The following is a 21027-nucleotide window of genomic DNA, read 5'->3' on the forward strand; positions in this document are numbered from 1 at the left end:
CTTGTAGCTGGGAACAGCTGATTTTTAATGGAATACATACAAAGGCCTACAGAGGCCCATTATCAGCAACCATCAGTCCTGTGCTCCAATGGCACGTTGTGTTTGTTCATCCAATTTATAATTTTAAAAGGCTATGTGATCATTAGAAACCCTCTTGCGATTATGTTAACACAGCTGAAAACTGTTGTGCTGATTATATAAGCAATAAAACTGTCCTTTAGACTAGTTGACTATCTAGATAGCAGCATCAGCAATTGTGGGTTCAATTACAGGCTCAAAATGACCAGACACAAAGAACTTCTGAAAGTTGTCATTCTATTCTTGTTCTGGCAAAGGCAAATGAAAGCTATTCCATGTTCGCTGGAATAATATATATATATAAAACGGCATAAGCGTCCTGTAAAACATTTGAAGCTAAAGGGATTCTGAGATACTGCGCGAGCGGTTGCTGAATATGACAAACTGAAAGCAATTGGTCGGGAGCGTTATTCAGGCCTATTCTGTCAGTATTGAGATCTCATTTCTGTAGTAACTGATGTAGTATTTCCTTCTTGTCGTGGATCGACGTACGCATGTCTGGTTGGAACTTCCTCCTGTGGCCGTGGGTTTTCTTTGGTCAGTGTTCATTCGGTGAGTGGAATGTAGAATCTGGCAGGTGAAGCACATTGACGTTTTCGCAATGAGCTACTGCAGTGATACGTCAAGTGTCGACGACGAGTTGGAGACATTACGGTAAGAATCTCTACATTTATAATAATAAAAGGCTATATAATATTAATACTTGCAAAGAGGCAATCCGGGTCCGGTGAATTAATTTCTAGTTGCTACGTTATGTTTTCGGACTTCTTATTCGCATACTTTGTATTTCCTATTATTTAAGGCGGTGAAATTCTAACTCTTACGGAGGTGTTATTCTCTTTTAGATATATTTTAACCAATCAAATTCTATTGGAATCACTTTTTGACAGTGCCTCATATTACCACTCAGGGAAAATCAAGAATTTTAATAAAATATGAGGAACAACAGGATTGATTTTGCTGAGAAGAACCGCATTTCCCCTATAATCTACAAAACAATTGTGATATTTTAGTCAGGTATCCCTATGAAATGTATCTGCCTGCTGTGTTTTTGTTGTCACCCCTTTATTTAGCTTACTAAAAATGGCAATTACCACCTTCTTGTACTAAATTGTTAAGTTAGCCTTTATTCATGCAATAGTAATGGGAGTAATGGCAAAATATGGTGTACAAGAAGTGGTGCTTTAAGCATTGGCAATAGCTGCTTATTCATCTATCATAACCAACTTATCATGCTGCTTGCTGAACTAGGATGTCTGCACTGGAATCCTTACACGCTAGAGGTAAAAACACTTTCCTGTCTTCAAACTTGAATGAGCTCACAGGCGCCCAAAGGAGTTGCTAGGGCTAGAGGAGACAACCACACAACACTCAGGGGTCCTCAAGCAGGATTCAAAAACTCAATGATGCAACTAACAGCCCACCATATAGGTATATATCACTTTGACTAAGGCCAACTCTGAATGGTTGTTGTGACGGGTCTAAATGTGCTGAGCATAATTGGCTGGCTGCGATGTTACGGCTGCACTGGCACTGTATAACAATTTATTTTAAAAAATAAGTGTTTTGATGAAATGTAATGAAAAAGGTACTTCCTTAAATTACTTGATTAATGGTGCAAGTACAGCCCAAGAATGACTAGAACAGATTTTGTCAAATAAAATTGGGCCAGGGACCTGCAAATTATTGCCTTCTTCCTCTGGGGAACACTTGCATAAAACAAAGTATTGAGCAGCACATAAAAACTACATTTTATGTGACATTTGATTTAAAAATGTTTAAACTCTTCCCATAATGTCAATAAACACACTTGACTGCAATGCATCAGAATGGTATTTTAGGCTTTCTGTGAACGAATACAAACGAATGTTCTGTTTGTCTAAACACATTTAACTTGTATCAAAGCATAAATTTGTATCATAACTCCACAGTACTAAAAAGTTCATGAAAACATCACGAAAGAAAAAGTATAATGATTCTGCGACCGGTCCTTTTGACATGCCCTACACAGCTTGTCATCAAGGAAAACAGACAGCATGTACCTGTTCCTGGGAGTCATCTCTTTAATATAATTAGTCATAATAGCTCAAATCTGGAACTCTTCTAAAGCTATAGTCCAATTTGTAAGAGTGAACTAGAAAGCACCCTGTAAGAACCAAGACCTTGGACCTGGGTTTGAGAAGGGCTGAACTAGAAAATGACCTGTTCCCCAAAATGTTGATACTGTGGTCAAAAATATACTGTCATATCAACACCCTTTGCTTAGTAGGTTGCATCCATGTGGCTGTCAATACATTTGATATTTGCATTTCTCTAGCCCTATCGCTCAGCAGATCACGAAAACAAATAGTACTGCTGTATTGTTGGTTGACTTTAGATTTCCCCTTCGGGTAGTTTTTGTTCCCACTACATAATACACTGTATAATATCATTTTGTACCCATTCTGCAGCAGGTGTTGACTCTGAGTTTATTGAAGTGTGAAAAATGACTCGACCACCCGCAATGCAAACATTGAAGTTTCACATCTACATTTTTTGCAGTACTTTCCTCTGCAGCTGTCTGGGCCATGTGGCATTGTTTGATGGAAAACACAACTTTGTCTCTTTGACAAAAGCAAAGGAAAATAGGTGACCTCTAAAAATAAAAACAGAAGTCTGCATTATCTAATTAGAGAATTGCCATAGAGCTTTCAGAAGTTCCATAAATGTTTATTTTTTTGTCTAGTGAAATTGTGGCCTTTAAAAAATTATTTCATGCAATTTTGATTATTAACTGGAAAATCAGAGTAATTGTTTAATACTTGAAATGAGTAGCTAATCATTGACAAATGGACTGTGATTAGCTTATCATTTCAATAATTAAATCAGTTCAATAATTAAATGATTGAAATCATAAGCTAATCATTGACAAACAGGTATACTATGTAAGGAAGAAAATTCTCAAATGTATTATTATATCCTTGAAAGGTTTTCCAGGTGTATTGACTCACCCATGTCACTGGCAATGTCAAAGCCCTCTGGCTTGGTTATATTTGGTACTTTGCTTGACCTATTTGAACATTGCCCAAATATGTTGGTAACCTAAAGACAATTCTCCTTTTAGCAGGAGCGGTTATTTTTCCAACCTGTTTTTTCACACAATTGCATTATTGACTTTGCAACAGTCTAGTTTGGCTTCAGGCTGTTCACACTTGTCACACTTCGCTACTTCATGCCTTACGATTCGGCTACCCACAATCCCACATCTAGGCGACGTGTCTGAGATGTGCCATGAGCATATTTATTGCTAGAATTGCACTCACAACTCTGACATTTGAGAAATATTTGTTCCATGATTTAAATGTTTTCTGTTGCATGAATATATTTTACACTATACTATATTTCATGATTCTCTCTATAGTTGCAAGAAGTTCCTATTTTAACTTAATAGAGTATTAAGCACCATTTAGACTTTATATAATGATTTGTTTTCATTAAATGTTTGATGGTCTTGGGAGGTCCTCGATCTGTATAAAATGTACAGTTGTATCGGAGTTGTGTTTGGCTACATGAGCACATTCCCCTTCATATGTACAGCCTTTATGATAAAACACAACTATTGGGACTGTGTTATAGCTGCTGTACTGACAGGCTTTGTCTGTAATCTCTCCCAGATGGTACCACTTTGACCTTTCACGCCATGCCGCTGAAGCTCTTCTCCTGTCCAATGGGAGAGATGGGAGCTATCTCCTCCGAAACAGTCACCAGGGTCCTGGTAGCTTTGCCCTGTCTGTAAGGTGGGCCTGCCGATCTGCTGTCTCTGTAGCGCTAAACATTTTTCTGGAAAGCATTCAGCAAAGGCTACAATTGGGTTGAGAGTTAAACTTTAAAAGCAAAAGGTCTCCATCGTCCATTACAATTTTGTTCTTCCTCATGTACAGGGCCAAAGATTCAGTGAAACATTTCCATGTAACACGGAAAAGCGGCGGCTATGCCTTTGGCTTCAATGAGTTTGCCACCCTCCAGGATTTTGTCAACCATTTTGCCAACGAGCCTCTGTTGGGGAGCGAGACAGGTCAGCTTGAGACCAGTTCTTCAGACCTTTTCTGAATCCAAAATACAAACCTGAAGTATACTACCCTTAAGACCCCTAAACTGAAACTTTACCTTTCACTCAACCCAGGTACCCTCATAGTCCTTAAATGTCCATATCCATGGCGTGTAGAAGAGCCTTCAATCTATGAGTCTGTGCGAGTTCACACTGTCATGCAGGCAGGACGGACCGAGAACGACCTGGTGGTTAACGCTCCATCAGTAGGAACACATGCTAATTTATTACACATGGGTTAATTATGACATCATAATAACATAGAGCCCAATTTAATTTTTATTGCTGAAGTTTAGTACTATAGAGCACTTCAAATTGATGAAGGTAATTGAGTTAACGTGTAGTGTTTTCTGTTAATGCAGAGTCTGTTAATGATAGAAAACTGCCTTGAAACTGAAATCACACAATAGCACTGAAGACCTGTAATATGGATTGAAATAAGCTTTTTGGTCAATTATCAAAAGCCACAACATTAAATAATATATATATTTTTTTATTTCAGTTAGGAACAAAGGAGGGCTATTTGGTAAAGTTAGGAGCATTCATAAAGGTAAAAGAAACAGAGCTGCACCCAACAGGTTTAATGGGCTCTTTTAAAGTTCAGTTTGGAAAACGTTCGATGTTTGGTGTTTTTTCAGAACTGGAAACAGAGGTGGTTCACATTAAACCGAAATGAACTCAAATACTTCAAGGACAAAATGGTCAGTGAAAAACATCTCTGATAAACAGCCATGGTTTATGATGTGAATGTAATTGCAATATTTTATTGTCAGTGAGGTTGCCAGGCAGGTGTTACTCACATTTGCTCTCCCTTAGTTTGACGAGCCCATTCGCACCTTGGATCTGACTGCATGCTCGGCTGTCCAGTTTGACTACTCCCAGGACAGGGTCAATTGCTTCTGGTGAGAACTGCAATCTATTGAGACATGAGTGGGCCTACAGTACCAACTCTTGCGTGTAAGGCCTCTACAATACTGGCAGACTTACCGTTTTGTGACTCTTAACTACCACAGTCTGCTGAGATTATTTTGCCACTGACTATCTGTATCAGTTTGATTTAACTTGGCCTACCTCAGGGAGCATTTTAAAACATGTTCTGTTAGTTTTACTTCTGCTTACATGGACATTTAAAATATGAGTAGTTTAGTGATCCATGGCAGTGGTAAAGGAAATGCAGAGACGAGTGAAAGAGAAGTGCTAACCTCCACTCAGCTACTTTCTTTGGTAGCCGGATCATTTTTTTAGCCGTTGTACAATATTAAGACCAATGCATTTTAGCTCAATGCCTGTATTCATCATCATTCTGGCTTTTAACAGTCTGGTGTTCCCCGAGAGGACATTTTATCTGTGTGCTAAGAGTGGAGTGGAGGCGGATGAGTGGATCAAGATAATACGATGGAAACTGGTGAGCCTATATCAGGGGTCTTCCTCAGATCCCAAAATATACAGCTCAAAAAGGAAGGTTTTGAATGAGGAACAGAAAGGTTAAAATTAAGAGACCACTGCAAATTGAACGCTTCTGTTCCTCACTCAAAACCTTCCTTTTCAACTTTTTTGGAAAGGGAAAAAAAAAAGATGCAGTGGACTCTTAATTTTTTCCATAGCTGTATATCCAAGCAGGATTATTGCCTACGATTCCCATCCAACATACACAATAACCAGTACATTTTCGGACATATCCATACCTAATCCAACTGAGATCTGAGGCCATCTATATCCAATTCAAAATATTTCAGTGATAAGGGAATAACCTAAATGAATAAGTGGAGGAACATAATGAGAATATATCTTGAAAATGTTTCTAATTTTCAGTCACAGATAAAAAAAGGAAGATGACAACATGAAGTGGAGAGCAGAGCTGTGATATTATGCCAACTGTGGACAGTCAAAAAGGAATATTCCCCATGAACTTTGAGTTCTTCACCTAAGAACTGGTGGACTATCACTCCTGCTAGCCACAGATGACCAGCTGGTAAACCAATAATGGGCACTAACTTTTGAAATGTCTTTTTTCGTAACTGCCAGTATATGCACAATGAGTGTTGTAAATAAACATGTTAAGTTCCTCTTTCCATTTTCTACACTGATGTTCCCAATGGAAGACAATTACTTAAATGTGATTTTTCCAAATGTCACCCCAATGTATTCTTTGTGAATATTTATTATAATAAAGAAAACTGCATCAATCAGTCACACAGTTTAATAATATTCTTCAAAAAGCAATGAAAGGGTATTAGAAAATGCGGGAAACAATACAGCATCATGTCACCAAAAACTTGTATGTCTTTCAGCAGCAGAGAAATCTGTGTGTGCATGATCGATATAAAAATAAATGTAACTGTTTCAGGTAGATCCTTTTTCATGATCACAATCTGGTGATTCTGCAACAGAACTGTTGTCAAGCGACCTCTACGACTTGCCTCAGCTCTTCGATTAGCGGCACAAGCTCCTTCTCGAGACTGATGATCAAACCTAAAAACAATGTCACAGTTACGTTTGGACAAACATTCAGCAAGCTGTGCTTGTCATTGTCCTTCAAGAATAGGGGATACAAAGCAATCTTTATTTTACCTGTGTTGGCACTACTGCTTGCGATGAAGCTGATCACCAATGGTAACCGATTAAACTGGACAATCTGGTAAAGAGGGAGATAATCAAATAAGATTGTCAGAATAACAAAGCACAGATTGAGGTCTTAAACTAATTGTACAAATGTTTATTTTTTGTCTCTGCGCTTCGGTAAGGAAAATATACCATATTTACCACTAATTTATAATGGGCACACATTTTGGAACACAACCAGAGAAACAGAAAATGCTTTCTAGTTTAATGTAGTCATTGCACACTAGGAATAGTGAACAAAATACTGAACTTGCTGGGTTAAATACAGAAGCAGTTGGATTTATTAGGCTACATGTGTGAGATTATAGGCCGGTATGGTGTCAAGATCTGAATGACTTCTATTTAGCCTATATAACAAATTAGGAATATTCTGTATATTTATGGGTATATTAATAAGGGAATATGAAAGGTGTATGTAAACACTTGGTCCTGAAAAAGAAGTTAACTGGGATATGAGCTATTAGTCAGAATACTGTGTCCACTGCATCACTCCAAATCAAAGCTTGAGTACAGAGTCCAAAAACCTCAATGACGGTCAGTGTTTCTCAATCCATTCCTCAGGAGCTCCAGGGAAGGCACATTTTTATTTATAAAATGGTATACTTTTCATGGTGTCGGATCCGGATTTAACCTACCTGGTATGTGTTATAGTAGCAGATGATGCTCTTGTTTTTGGATAACCCTAGCTTACTGCCCTGGTCTGTGGCCAATGCAAAGGTTGAGAGAAAGCCTGGACGTAGTGCGTATTCTGGTGCATTATCGTTGGCCACTGGAGGAGGAAAGAGACCGTTCACTGATCACAAAACATTAGACATGGATAAGAAAAGCTAATCTACATGACCTAGTAGAATTTTAAGCATCTTTCACACCTAGCTTGTTTAGTCTGGTTGTTTCAAACCCTGGAGCATTTGACCTCTTAGACCGCTTTGTTTGGAGAGATGAGAAAGCACAAATTGCATCCAGGTGCGCAACAAATAACCGTACACTGGTCCACTTGAACAAAGTGGTCTCATGTTTCTTCCAAATTAGTGGTGGTGCAGTTTGTTTATAGTGATTGATGAATGCAATCCCACCTAAATATAGGAAGTAACTCAAATTCTGGCAATTGTTAACATTGTAGCTAGCTGGCAATTGTTAACATTGTGCCAGCTAGCTACAGTATGAAAAGTCACATCTCTTGCCAGTGAAGTTGAAGCACATCTCTAAAGTGCCAGAGAAAGCCAAAAAATGAACATGTGACAAAACGGCAACATCTCGAATTAATCAATGGCAGTGGCTAATGACACACCATGGCTAAAAAAATCTTATTTTTTTGTCTCAATGGGCTCGCAAAGGATTGCAGTCCTGGCCCATCTAAACATGAACATATATGCATACTGTTTGAAGCAAAACACTCAAAACTATTGCTGAATGTTTTCTGTACATCCATGCTAAATAGATTTGAATATTGTTACAAAAAATTGTCTAAGATACTAATATTATAGTTAGTAGACCATTAGCAATTTTAAATACATGTTGATAACACTGGCATTAAAATATTCTTTTATTTACTTTTGAAAATAATGATCAATCCCTGATTCGACAATAACATGCTATGCTATGGAAAGCCATTAGACCAAAATAAAATAATAATAAATAACTAGAGATGTAAATATTTGACAAGATTTTAGAACAGAACACAGTCAAGGAAACTTACCTTTGATAACTGGGACACCATCCCTGTCTGTTACTACAATTGCATGAAGACCCTCAACACTGATGGATAATGAGAAAAGAAAAAAAGAGCAGCACATTACATTTCTGTACTCCCCTTGGCATAACATAATAATAAGTTCAGGTGCCACGAAAAAAATGTGGTATCAAACAATTGGATCTACTACTTTCTTGAGCACTTTGGTTAAGAAAACTAAATAATATTGACATCCGATTCTAGAGTATTAAAAGAGGAGTGCATCCCCACCCTGCTGAACACCTGGTCCTAATATAAAACAGTTTGTTTTTGGAAGAGATTGACAATTTCAATGTGGTGATCATGTGACTAGAGTGCAAATCTAGAAAAATCAGAATGAACATACCACAGTCCATAAACATATACATACCTTGGTAGCTGTTTGTACAAGTACCTCTTCAAGTCCTGCAGGAAAGGGTGTCAATGTCGTGAAGGAATTAACGTTACATAGTCATAGCTACATAAGCTAGTTGTAGCAACTGGCTATTATTGTTAAAGATGGCTACATTAACATGTCATCAATAATTTTTTCTCGCAAATGTATACTTACATCAGCCATGGTGGGAATTAATTGTATTTTCTCAGTTACTAGAAGAGAAAAGTGTTTGTATCGGTGAACAAGGTTTATTGTCAAGTAACAAAAACAGGCTATTTTGCTATGTTCTCCGAAACTTCCCTCTTATGCCTTTTTGTTAACATACGCTAGTTAGCTACAGTTGATCTGCTGGGTTTGTTATTTTTACAAGCCCCACTTAATGATTACCACCTTCATTTCATACTACACAAGCGCACTGTACTGGTGAATTCAAATGCACCATTACCTTGTTGTTTTTTTTAGAAGTAACGCGTCGGTGTTATTTTTGCTGCCACTTGCGCAGAAGGAAATCACATGACTTGTAATTTTATTTTTTCTATGAATATTTTGAGACAGCAACATCCGGGTTACGCTGAAACAAAATCCTTCAAAGTAATAGCCCTGTAAACAGTGGCACTTTTAAGTACTCAACAGCACCCAATATCCATGACCGTTGCTTGCCATAAATGACTGTCATATTAATTAGTCCCATTTCATCAAAATCTAGCAAAAGAAAAATAATATATACTAGAAAATACATCTGACGGTCTTCTCTGGGTTTGTCATGCCCACAGTTCAAATATAGAAAACTATTTATAGTACATCCCCACACCCATTAAATGTTCTTCCAAAACCTTCCTATGACAACATTGGTGTTGCTCAAAATATACTGCACGGTTTGAAACCATAGTTTAACAGTAAGACTGCCGTGTGTGTTACTATACTTTATCTAGCGTAAGTGAATAGAATACAAATGATTTCCCAGTTTACATGTCTCTGTTGGGTGTTCCGTATGTCTATTTACAGTCACTACATTTTCCGCCTTCTGTACAGCAATGGGGGACTTTCAACAATTTAACCCGGACTTCTTCAACTATGACTACGATGGCTATGACCCAAACCCAGAGTACGAGGATGAGTAAGTACCTGGGGTAAATTATGTATTCCTTATTGGTGGTGTAAAACTCTTCATTCAGCTTTTGGACTAAGGGGAGGATTTAAAATTAATAATAAATATATAATTTTTTCCACTAAAGATAATACATTACATTATGCCATGATACAAAGGGATGTGGGGCAAATCCCTCTCATCTATCTCTTCTGTTTTATAATAGTTCATATATTTATTGCCCAATCTAGGGTTCAGGATTATTCAGGTCAGGTTTTCCAGCTTCCAACCCCTGCTGGGACATATAAACACACAGGTGAAATAGATGGATCCCATGAAGAAGAGCCTCCGTTGCTGGAGGGTAAGTCGTGGATTTGTATTATATATAAATATATATATACATACACACAGTTCTGTCCAAAAGAATTAGGCACCTAAAATTCTAACTGAAGCAATTTATTTGGGAAGTGTTGATGTGTTGACAAAAACACATAAACAGTATCTCACAAAGGTGAGTACACACCTCACATTTTTGTAAATAAGTGTAAAATAAATGTGACAACACTGAAGAAATTACACTTTGCTACAATGTAAAGTAGTGAGTGTACAGCTTGTATTACAGTGTAAATTTTCTGTCCCCACAAAAATATCACAACACACAGCCATTAATGTCCAAACCGCAAGCTACAAAAGTGAGTACACCCCTAAGTAAAAATGTCCAAATTGGGTCCAAAGTGTCAATATTTTGTGTGGCCACCATTATTTTACAGCAATGCCTTAACCCTCTTGGGCATAGAGTTCACCAGGGCTTCACATGTTGCCACTGGATTCCTTTTCCACTCCTCCATGATGACATCATGAAGCTGGTGGATGTTAGAGACCTTGCGCTCCTCCACCTTCTCTTTGAGGATGCCCCACATATGCTCAATGGGGTTTGGGTCTGGAGACATGCTTGGCCAGTCCATCATCTTTACCCTCAGCTTCTTTAGCAAGGCAGTGGTTGTCTTGGAGGTGTGTTTGGGGTCGTTATCATGTTGGAATACTGCCCTGCGGCCCAGTCTCCGAAGGGAGGGGATCATGCTCTGCTTCAGTATGTCACAGTACATGTTGGCATTCATGGTTCCCTCAATGAACTGTAGCTCCCCAGTGCCGGCAGCACTCATGCAGCAACAGACCATGACACTCCCACCACCATGCTTGATTGTAGAATCATTGCAACTCAAACTTGACACTATCTGAACCAAATAAGTTTGTCTTGGTTCTAGTAATCCATGTCCTTAGTCTGCTTGTCAAACAGCAAACTGTTTGTGGGCTTTCTTATGCATCAAGAGGCTTCCTTCTGGGACGACAGCCATGCAGACCAATTTGATGCAGTGTGCGGCGTATGGTCTGAGCACTGACAGGCTGACTCCCCACCCCTTCAACCCCACCCCTTCAATGCTGGCAGCACTCACATGTCTACATCCCAAAGACAACCACTGGATATGACGCTGAGCACGTGCACTCAACTTCTTTGGTCGACCATGGCGAGGCCTGTTCTGAGTGGAACCTGTCCTGTTAAACCGCTGTATGGTTTTGGCCAACGTGCTGCAGCTCAGTTTCAGGGTCTTTGCAATGTTCTTATAGGCTGGGCCATCTTTATGTAGAGCAACAATTCTTTTTTTCAGATCCTCAGAGAGTTCTTTGCCATGAGGTGCCATGTTGAACATCCAGTGACCAGTATGAAGGAGTGTGAGTGCCATAACACCATATGTAACACACCTGCTCCCCATTCACACCTGAGACCTTCTAACACTAATGAGTCACATGACACCGGAGAGGGTAAATGGCTACTTGGGCCCAATTTTGACATTTTCACTTAGTGGTGTACTCACTTTTGTTGCCAGCGGTTTAGACATTAATGGCTGTGTGTTGAGTTATGTTGAGTTATTTTGAGGGAACAGCAAATGTACACTGTTATACAAGCTGTACACTCATTACATTACATTGTAGAAAGGTGTCATTTCCTTAGTGTTGTCACATGAAATGATATACTCAAATATTTACATAAATGTGTGGGGTGTACTCACTTTTGTGAGATACTGTATATACATATACTTAATATAACTGCACTGATGCTGCCATATATTGAAATATATATATATATATATATATATATATATATATATATACAAATAATATACAAATAATATATATATATATATATATATATATATTTAGTCTACACACCACTGTGAAAAGGCCAGGTTTTTGTGATGTAAAAGAATGTGACAAGATAAATCATGTCAGAACTTTTTCCACTTTTAATGTGACCTATAATGTGAACAATTCAATTGAAAAACTAACTGAAATCTTCAAGGGGTGAAAAATGAAAAATAAAAACCTTACAATAACCTGGTTACATAAGTGTGCACACCCTCTTTTAACTGGGGATGTGGCTGTGTTCAGAATTAACCATTTTGGAATGGCCCAGTCAGAGCCCAGACCTTAATCCAATTGAACATCTGTGGGTTTATCTGAAGAGGGCTGTGCACAGGAGATGTCCGTGCAATCTGGTTGGAGCACTTTTGCAAAGAAGAGTGGGCAAATATTGCCACGTCAAGATGTGCCATGCTAATTGAGTCCTACCCAAAAAAACTGAGTGCTGTAATAAAATCAAAAGGTGCTTCAACAAAGTATTAGTTTAAGGGTGTGCACACTTATGCAACCAGATTAGTTTTTTTCCTCAAAGATTTCAATTTGTTTTTCAATTCAATTGTTCACGTTATAGGTTACATTAAAGGTGGAAAAGGTTCTGACATACATTTTTTACATCACAAGAACCTGGCATTTTAACAGGGGTGTGTAGACTTTTTATATCCACTGTATATATACACTCACCTAAAGGATTATTAGGAACACCATACTAATACTGTGTTTGACCCCCTTTCGCCTTCAGAACTGCCTTAATTCTACTTGGCATTGATTCAACAAGGTGCAGAAAGCATTCTTTAGAAATGTTGGCCCATATTGATAGGATAGCATCTTGCAGTTGATGGAGATTTGTGGAATGCACATCCAGGGCACGAAGCTCCCGTTCCACCACATCCCAAAGATGCTCTATTGGGTTGAGATCTGGTGACTGTGGGGGCCATTTCAGTACAGTGAACTCATTGTCATGTTCAAGAAACCAATTTGAAATGATTCGAGCTTTGTGACATGGTGCATTATCCTGCTGGAAGTAGCCATCAGAGGATGGGTACATGATGGTCATAAAGGGATGGACATGGTCAGAAACAATGCTCAGGTAGGCCGTGGCATTTAAACGATGCCCAATTGGCACTAAGGGGCCTAAAGTGTGCCAAGAAAACATCCCCCACACCATTACACCACCACCACCAGCCTGCACAGTGGTAACAAGGCATGATGGATCCATGTTCTCATTCTGTTTACGCCAAATTCTGACTCTACCATCTGAATGTCTCAACAGAAATCGAGACTCATCAGACCAGGCAACATTCTTCCAGTCTTCAACTGTCCAATTTTGGTGAGCTTGTGCAAATTGTAGCCTCTTTTTCCTATTTGTAGTGGAGATGAGTGGTACCCGGTGAGGTCTTCTGCTGTTGTAGCCCATCCGCCTCAAGGTTGTGCGTGTTGTGGCTTCACAAATGCTTTGCTGCATACCTCGGTTGTAACAAGTGGTTACTTCAGTCAAAGTTGCTCTTCTATCAGCTTGAATCAGTCGGCCCATTCTCCTCTGACCTCTAGCATCAACAAGGCATTTTCGCCCACAGGACTGACGCATACTGGATGTTTTTCCTTTTTCACACCATTCTTTGTAAATCCTAGAAATGGTTGTGCGTGAAAATCCCAGTAACTGAGCAGATGTGAAATACTCAGACCGGCCCGTCTGGCACCAACAACCATGCCACACTCTAAATTGCTTAAATCACCTTTCTTTCCCATTCTGACATTCAGTTTGGAGTTCAGGAGATTGTCTTGACCAGGACCACACCCCTAAATGCATTGAAGCAACTTCTATGTGATTGGTTGGTTAGATAATTGCATTAATGATAAACTGAACAGGTGTTCCTAATAATCCTTTAGGTGAGTGTATAAGCAAATAAATCCTTACTACCTAAATAAATTGCTTTTGCGAAGTACTGCATTATATATGTAATATCTAAATGTGTGAATAATGTTTTTTTTTTTTTACATATTTAAATGTGGAATATAGGTATTCTCCCTCTTTATCTGTTGTGTATTTGTGCAGAACTTGGTATTAATTTTGAGCACATATGGCAGAAGACGTTAACAGTGCTGAACCCTATGATGCCAGCAGATGGCAGTATCATGAATGAGACAGACCTGACAGGCCCTATACTGTTCTGCATCGCTCTGGGTGCCTCTCTGCTCATGGTGAAGAATCTCCTCATCAGCGTCTGTGTGTGTGTGTGGGCTGCATGTTTTCACAGCCCAAGCCTCCATAATATACTATTCACATAAAGATAATTTGCAGCTTGTACTGTACTGAAAACGTACTGTAACTATATGTATTTCTTACTAAGGGAGGTAAATCCCACTTTGGATATATCTATGGGATCAACGCCATCGGCTGCATCGCAATGTATACCCTGTTGAACCTTATGAGTTCCCTGACTGTTTCCTATGGCTGTGTAGCCAGCGTGCTGGGTTACTGCCTCCTGCCCATGGTGGTATTATCTGCTTTTGCAGTGATCTTTTCCCTACAGTAAGTAGGTCTGTCCAGTCCAACAACAACAACATGTTTGCTTGCATAGTGTTTGCTCATCTTGGTTTAAATTCTGTCATGTATTTTGTTTTAACGTTTTCCAAAATCTTACTTTTGATTTCTGTCCAGGGGGGTCATTGGAACTACTCTGGCCATGTTGGTGATTGTTTGGTGCAGTTTCTCAGCTTCCAAGATATTCATCTCCACCCTGGCTATGGATGGTCAGCAGCTGTTGGTAGCATATCCCTGTGCCCTGCTTTATGGAGTATTTGCCTTGCTAACAGTGTTCTAAAGCCCACTACTACCACTGTAGTCCTGAGAGTCCTGAGAAAAGTATATAGTTTTATACTGTATATAATGTTTGTTGTATTCCCTAAATATTTGTAATTTGTATTTGTCTCAGTTTTGTCATGAGGTTAACTTTACACTGTCAAATTAAGGTCTGTTGACATTTGACATTTGTGCATTGGAGTGTGTCATTACAAATGTATAAATAAATGGCAGCATAAAGACCATGTTTGAAAGCTTTATTTAGAATTGTTTGAATGTATCCTCTGTCTTAAAACATACATTCAGGAAGTATAAAAACATAAATTGACCAAAAACTGTTCATTTGGGAAATTATAGTATGTTAACATTTAAATATTTTCAAACATTGAATGAAGCATGCTTTGTTTAGGTTCTAAAAGGATATGATAGTTGAAATCAGCTCATGAGATTTGTATACAGTTGTTAAAGTTATGTTAAAGTTTTATTCTAAAATAGATTTTCATCCTAATCCATCAAAACAAAATACCCAACAATCAAATAAAATGTGATTTTTTGGAAATGAACGAAAATGTCAAAAAATAAATACAAATGATTTATCCCAAAAAACCATCTGTGGTAAATTCAAACGGTTGAACATGATTTGGAAAGGCACATCTGTCTATATAAGGTCCCACAGCAAAAATCAATCCTTGTGGTCGATGGAGTTCTATGTACAGATCAGAGACCGTAATGCGTCGAGGCACAGATCTGAGGAAGGGTACCAAAACATTTCTGCAGCACTGAAGGTCTCCAAGAAACACAGGTTCCCAAGGCCTCCGTAATTTTTGAATGGAAGATGTTTGGACCACCTACATTCTTCCCCATAGCTGGCCACCCGGGCCAATGAGAGGAGCAGGGCTTTGTTCAGGGCGATGATCAAGAACTTGATGGTCATGCTGACAAAGCTACAGAGCTCATGTGTGCAGATGGTAGAACTTTCTAGAAGGACAACAATCTTTTCACCACTCCACCAATCAGGGCTTTATGGTACAGGGGCCAGACAGGAGCCACTTCTAAGTAAATGCACTTGTCAGCCTGCTTGGAATTTGCCAAGAGGCACATAAAGAACTCTCATACCAGGAGAAACAAAATTCACTGTTCTGATGAAACCAGGATTGAATTCTTTGGCCTGAATGTCAAGTGTCACTTCTGGAAGAAACAAGGCACTGTTCATCACTTGAACAAAACCATCCCTACAGTGAAGCCTGGTTGAAGAACCACAATGCTATGGGGATGTTTATACAGTGGCAAGGGCCAGGGGACTAATCAGGATTGAGGGAAAGCTAAACAGAGCAAAGTGCAAACAAACCTTTATGAAAACCTGCTCCAGAGTGCTCAGGATCTAAGGTGGAGAGGGTTTCACCTTTCAACCTGACAATGACTCCAAGAATACAGCCAAGAGGACATAGGATTGGCATTGTCTGTGAATGTCTTTGAGTGGCCCAGCCAGAGCCTCAGACTTGAACCAGATAAAAATCCAACCTGGCAGAACTTGACAGGATCTGCAGAGAGGACTGGGAGAAACACCCTAAATAATTGTGCCAAGCTTGTATCGTGATACCCACATTTAAGGCTGTAAATTTTGCCAAAAGTGCTCCAAGGTACAAAGTAAAGGGGTATGAAAACTTGACGTTTTATAGATGAGAGAATTAAGCATTTCATCTTACACATGCCTGGCGCCCCGGGGGGAAAAAGCACAAGACACACTGGGGAGTAATTGAGACAATGGAACTAGTACCCTGAAGAAATAGTTAAACAAACATAATAAAGGACAAAGCAGAGACTGTGTGTGATATTCCTTATGTAGCCTGTAGACCCAGTCTCCATTCCAAGAATAATTTTTCAATTGTCTTTTTCTCAGATGAGGTCCGCTGCCATTCAGGTTACTCTTCAAGTTGGCAGGAAGAGAAAGAAAATTATAAATACTGTTGTAATTACTCTAACAGTGTTTACCTAAACTATAATTATACTGTAATTAGATTGATATAACTGACAATTACTGTGAAGTGTGATTAGAAATTAAGGTGAATTAAAGGGTAATTTTTAGTAAAGGGAATTTTTTAAATATTGTATCTTAGTCCACTTTTGACTCCAACAGATTACGTTTTCTTGGGCCAATTGGAATGACTCATTTTGGAAATGTTTGAAGGCTATGGCAAGATTTTGTGACCCAAGCTTTGTTTAAGTTCATGTGTGACTAGTCTACAAACAGTGACAGATTCATAGTCTCCCTTCTGATTTTAGTGTGGAGGACAAATACAGTATACATGTTAGAGAGGTTAGAAAGGTTGTTAAACAACACTTGACCTGTGCTGACTTTGTTTAGTATACCACGCACAGTCCCATTCTTGATGCAGATATCAATGCACTTGTTGGTAAAGAACTGCTTATTTTTGGCGGTAGCATACATGAGCAAGTCATCCGGATCCCTTCTGCAATCTTCCAGAGCTGTGCCCACCAGCCCACTGAGGTGACAGTTAGCTTCACTGTTTGGTGGGAAGCTCCCTTACTCATCCTCTGAGTTGCTGGTTGAGACAGAGTCAGCGGAGTCTGTCACTGAGCTACACACTGTCGAAAAGTCATCCTTAAACACCTCTGTTAAGATGCGACCACTATTTGGCAGATGCCATGCAAAACCTTACAGTCCTTTGAGCTTTATCTTTGTCTTGTCTCAATGTTGCGCCCTCCATAGGAATGCAAGGTGGTGTTTTAATTAGTCACCATCTCTCTTTCAATTATGTAAGGTGCATCATTTTAAGGTTAGGCTAAACTATTATCCCATTGAATGCTCACATCCCAAATGGTCACAGTCAAAAACTAGATACCAAAATGGTTAATTAATAATGAAATTCTGCCATGGTAATAGCTAAAACCAGCAAACAGTAAACTGATATCCCAATGATGCATAATTCACTATAGAAGCACTCTTTTACCATCATCATCATCATTTTCTTCCGCTTATCCGGGGCCGGGTCGCGGGGGCAGCAGTCTAAGCAGAGATGCCCAGACTTCCCTCTCCCTAGACACTTCCTCCAGCTCTTCCGGGGGGACACCGAGTCCCTCCAGGGTGTCCTTGGTCTTCCCTGGGGTCTCCTCCCGGTAGGACGGGCCAGGAACACCTTCCCAGGAAGGCGTTCCGGAGGCATCCGAAACAGATGCCCAAGCCACCTCAGCTGACCCCTCTCGATGTGGAGGAGCAGTGGCTCTACTCTGAGCTCCTCCCGGGTGACCGAGCTTCTCACCCTATCTCTAAGGGATTGCCCAGCCACCCTGCGGAGAAAGCTCATTTCAGCCGCCTGTATCCGGGATCTTGTCTTTTCGGTCATGACCCAAAGCTCACGACCATACGTGAGAGTAGTACTCTTTTACCATGGTCCCTAAATGTGGAAGGGAGCCTGAACGGAGGAATGAATGTGAATGTGTGTTGAATCTCGATAAAACTGATTTCACCTCAGTATGTGTTGTAAAGAGGTTTCTGTCACATTCACCCACCAGTTAGGCTCCGTCCACAAAAACGTCATCACTGTTTACTAACAGTTTGTGATATAACATGATTTAACGCAGTGTCTAGGTACTCTGTGATACTTCATGCTTAAGAACAGTCCTTAGTTGTGGTATATTGGCCATGTCCCAAACCGCCTCATGACTTCTTACATATATGCCATACTACATAATTCAGGGATGTGTTTTGGCTCAAAAAAAAATATCCTGCTTACTTTAATGACATCATCTGTACCCACAAACCTTCAGAAAATATGTTTCACTAGTGGCATAACCTTGGGGGAAAATAAACATTGAGTCTGCGTCTCTTACATTAATTGGCAGAAAAGCCCTGACTCTAGCTATTTGTTTTGATATTCTAGGAGACCAGGGTCTTGTGACCATATTGCATGTGTAGGTATGTACGGCACACCCAATTCATAGAGATCAATTGGAGAATGTCCTTGTAATTCTTTGTAGGTTAACAGTAAAACCTTGATATCAGCCTTAGCTTTAAAAGGCAGCCAATGTAGGGAGGGTAGTACTGCAGTAATGTGATCAAATGGTTCCATTTTAGATAAGACTCAAGCAGCTGTAACACTAACGGAAGTTTATTTAGTGTCTTATCAGGGGAATTGGGGAGAAAGTATTGCAATAGACTAATCTATAGTCTAATTTAAGTTTTAAAAAAACTGCATAACGTTGTGAGACACCAAATCTCTTTGTTTCTTGTGACCTAAAATTAGCATATCATTTTTAAAAGTTTAAAAGCATCAACCGTTCTGTTGTTGAAACATGAGCTGAAACGCAAGCATACATGGATTTTGGGGCTTGCCATGTTTCAGTGAAATGTACATCTGTCTGATGTCTAGCAATGAAAATGTATGTTTTGTTTCCGGATAACATAACAACAGCAAATAAGCCATACATATTAAAATAGCAATTGACAAATCTGTTTTTTTTCATTTTCCATTTTGGATTGGGTTAGAGCTCTAGCTCTGTCGTTCCCTCTGAGGGAATACTTTTTTCTTGAATGTACCTATGGGAGTCATCCTGTCAGTCCAATACCTTTTTGGCTGTGGCTGATCTTGTGAAAATGAGGCCAGGCACGTCATCTGACTTTTTTGTGGGAGAGGACTGGCAAAGGCTGAGGTCAAAAGAGAAAAGAAGTGGAAAGAACGGGGTACAAAGAGATTGAAGTTACCCTGTAATATGAGTAGTGGGCCATCAACAGGAAACCAATATGCCAAGGATATATCCAAAGGCACCTGTTGGACGATAGATGAAAACAATGTTAAACTTGAACCACATCAACATCCAACTAACACAGGCCACACATGGCTCTTCAGAGTATTTCATCCCTTAGGAGGCTAAAAAGATATTGCACCGGTCCTTAGAAAGTTGTACAGACTGCATCAATTGGCCTAGTTCATCACAAGTGCTAATTATCTCCCTTTCATCCAAAACCTTTACGCCAAGTTTTGGATGAAACCGTAAGCAATTTCCCAAAGCCATTAACTATTGTTTATAGTACTCCTGACCTACTTGTTCAACCTTTGATTTGTTGAAAATAGTCATTATGGATTTATTAATAATCAATAAATCAATGGAAACCCTATTGGATATATACACAATTTATTTTTCTAAAACAGTCACAAGACCTTCAAACCTGATGCATATTATTCTGAAAATAGCTGACCTACTTGTTCAAGCTTTGCTTTGGTGGGAAAAAGTCAGAATGCATTTACTAATAATCAGTAAATCAATGGAAACACCTTTAATTTGTTATTTCTTCAATATATTTTTCAATAATGGTCATAGAAACATCAAACCTGATGACTAGTACTCTGAAAATAGCTGGCCTACTCGGTAAAGCTTTGATTTGATCAAACAAGTCTTTATTGATTTATAAATAATCAATAAATGAATGGAAACACGTTAATTTATGTAAATTGTCAATATCTTTTACAAAACTTGTCATAGAAATGTCAAACCTGATGCATAGTATTCTAGAAATGGCTGGCCTACTTGTTCAAGCTTTGTTTAAGTTGAACAATAAATCCCTTTCAATCTCTGGATCATTAATATATTTTTCTATGCATAGCCTAAAGCAAGCTGGCCTACTGAAAATAGTGATTATGGATTCATAAATAATCAACAAATCAATTAAATCAATTACATTTTATTTTCCCTATCAATATATTCCTCAATAATGGTAATAGAAACTCCAAAGCTGATGTTTATTATTTTGGGGTCAAAAAAGTCTTTATGATTTGTTAATATAGTTTTAGTTGATGTCCAGATATACAGATTAAATTGGGTTTTACTTTATTTGTTGTTTATCAATACATCCATACTGTCTTTTTCCACAAAAACAAAGGTTGAATATGTAGGCTAGCTATTTTATGAATAATATACATCAGATTTGGGGTATCTCTGACCATTATCAATTGAAGATATACCGAATTAAATGTGTTTCCATTGATTTATTTATTATTAATAAATCTATAATTACTATTTTCAACAAAGC

The 21027-nt window shown here is 38.9% G+C and overlaps 3 protein-coding genes across 9 annotated transcripts; 2 read left to right on the forward strand and 1 right to left on the reverse strand.

The window, feature by feature from the left end:
* Positions 1–248: 248 nt before the first annotated feature.
* On the forward strand, positions 249–6354 carry dapp1 (dual adaptor of phosphotyrosine and 3-phosphoinositides). 4 transcript variants are annotated; one of them, XM_010892376.5, is made up of 9 exons: positions 249–732; positions 3732–3854; positions 3999–4132; positions 4241–4371; positions 4668–4715; positions 4804–4866; positions 4982–5067; positions 5483–5570; positions 5978–6354. In XM_010892376.5, exons 1-9 carry the CDS (start codon positions 680–682, stop codon positions 5999–6001), a joined length of 750 nt encoding a protein of 249 aa, XP_010890678.1. In that variant the 5' UTR covers positions 249–679; the 3' UTR covers positions 6002–6354. The 4 variants fall into 4 exon arrangements, 3 of the variants coding, with proteins under 3 accessions (XP_010890678.1, XP_028981472.1, XP_028981471.1); XR_003782953.2 differs by lacking the exon at positions 5978–6354 and having other exon boundaries at positions 4982–5122; XM_029125639.2 differs by lacking the exon at positions 5483–5570.
* On the reverse strand, positions 6351–9434 carry lamtor3 (late endosomal/lysosomal adaptor, MAPK and MTOR activator 3). The gene is made up of 7 exons (XM_010892378.3): positions 9338–9434; positions 9067–9104; positions 8887–8921; positions 8484–8542; positions 7423–7556; positions 6737–6800; positions 6351–6637 (listed from the first exon to the last, which is right to left on the reverse strand). Exons 2-7 carry the CDS (start codon positions 9073–9075, stop codon positions 6564–6566), a joined length of 375 nt encoding a protein of 124 aa, XP_010890680.1. The 5' UTR covers positions 9076–9104; positions 9338–9434; the 3' UTR covers positions 6351–6563.
* Positions 9435–9704: 270 nt separating this feature from the next.
* Positions 9705–15220, forward strand: zgc:123321 (uncharacterized protein LOC559912 homolog). 4 transcript variants are annotated; one of them, XM_029125641.1, is made up of 7 exons: positions 9705–9788; positions 9925–10009; positions 10231–10340; positions 13449–13505; positions 14232–14377; positions 14527–14708; positions 14838–15220. In XM_029125641.1, the coding sequence occupies exons 2-7, from the start codon at positions 9927–9929 to the stop codon at positions 14998–15000; spliced, it is 741 nt and encodes a 246-aa protein (XP_028981474.1). In that variant the 5' UTR covers positions 9705–9788; positions 9925–9926; the 3' UTR covers positions 15001–15220. The 4 variants fall into 4 exon arrangements, with proteins under 4 accessions (XP_028981474.1, XP_028981473.1, XP_010890681.1 ...); XM_029125640.1 differs by having other exon boundaries at positions 9708–9825; XM_029125642.1 differs by having other exon boundaries at positions 9722–9788; positions 9898–10009.
* The last annotated feature ends 5807 nt before the right edge of the window (positions 15221–21027 follow it).

The sequence above is a fragment of the Esox lucius genome, chromosome 15 (assembly GCF_011004845.1).
Source record: "Esox lucius isolate fEsoLuc1 chromosome 15, fEsoLuc1.pri, whole genome shotgun sequence".
Taxonomy (NCBI): Eukaryota; Metazoa; Chordata; class Actinopteri; order Esociformes; family Esocidae; genus Esox; species Esox lucius.

What these genes read in the sequence shown, in the direction of transcription:
- dapp1 (XM_010892376.5), top strand. Translation starts at nt 680, where the DNA reads ATGAGCTACTGCAGTGATACGTCAAGTGTCGACGACGAGTTGGAGACA. An exon ending in AGTTAGGAGCATTCATAAAG is followed by an intron (nt 4,716 to 4,803) that starts GTAAAAGAAACA and finishes GTGTTTTTTCAG; the next exon opens with AACTGGAAACAGAGGTGGTT. An exon ending in AGATAATACGATGGAAACTG is followed by an intron (nt 5,571 to 5,977) that starts GTGAGCCTATAT and finishes TCTAATTTTCAG; the next exon opens with TCACAGATAAAAAAAGGAAG.
- lamtor3 (XM_010892378.3), bottom strand. An exon ending in TTGTACAAACAGCTACCAAG is followed by an intron (nt 8,543 to 8,886) that starts GTATGTATATGT and finishes ATTATCCATCAG; the next exon opens with TGTTGAGGGTCTTCATGCAA. An exon ending in GCTACTATAACACATACCAG is followed by an intron (nt 6,801 to 7,422) that starts GTAGGTTAAATC and finishes CCTCTTTACCAG; the next exon opens with ATTGTCCAGTTTAATCGGTT.
- zgc:123321 (XM_029125641.1), top strand. Translation starts at nt 9,927, where the DNA reads ATGGGGGACTTTCAACAATTTAACCCGGACTTCTTCAACTATGACTAC. An exon ending in AGAGCCTCCGTTGCTGGAGG is followed by an intron (nt 10,341 to 13,448) that starts GTAAGTCGTGGA and finishes ATGTCTCAACAG; the next exon opens with AAATCGAGACTCATCAGACC. An exon ending in GCAGTGATCTTTTCCCTACA is followed by an intron (nt 14,709 to 14,837) that starts GTAAGTAGGTCT and finishes ATTTCTGTCCAG; the next exon opens with GGGGGTCATTGGAACTACTC.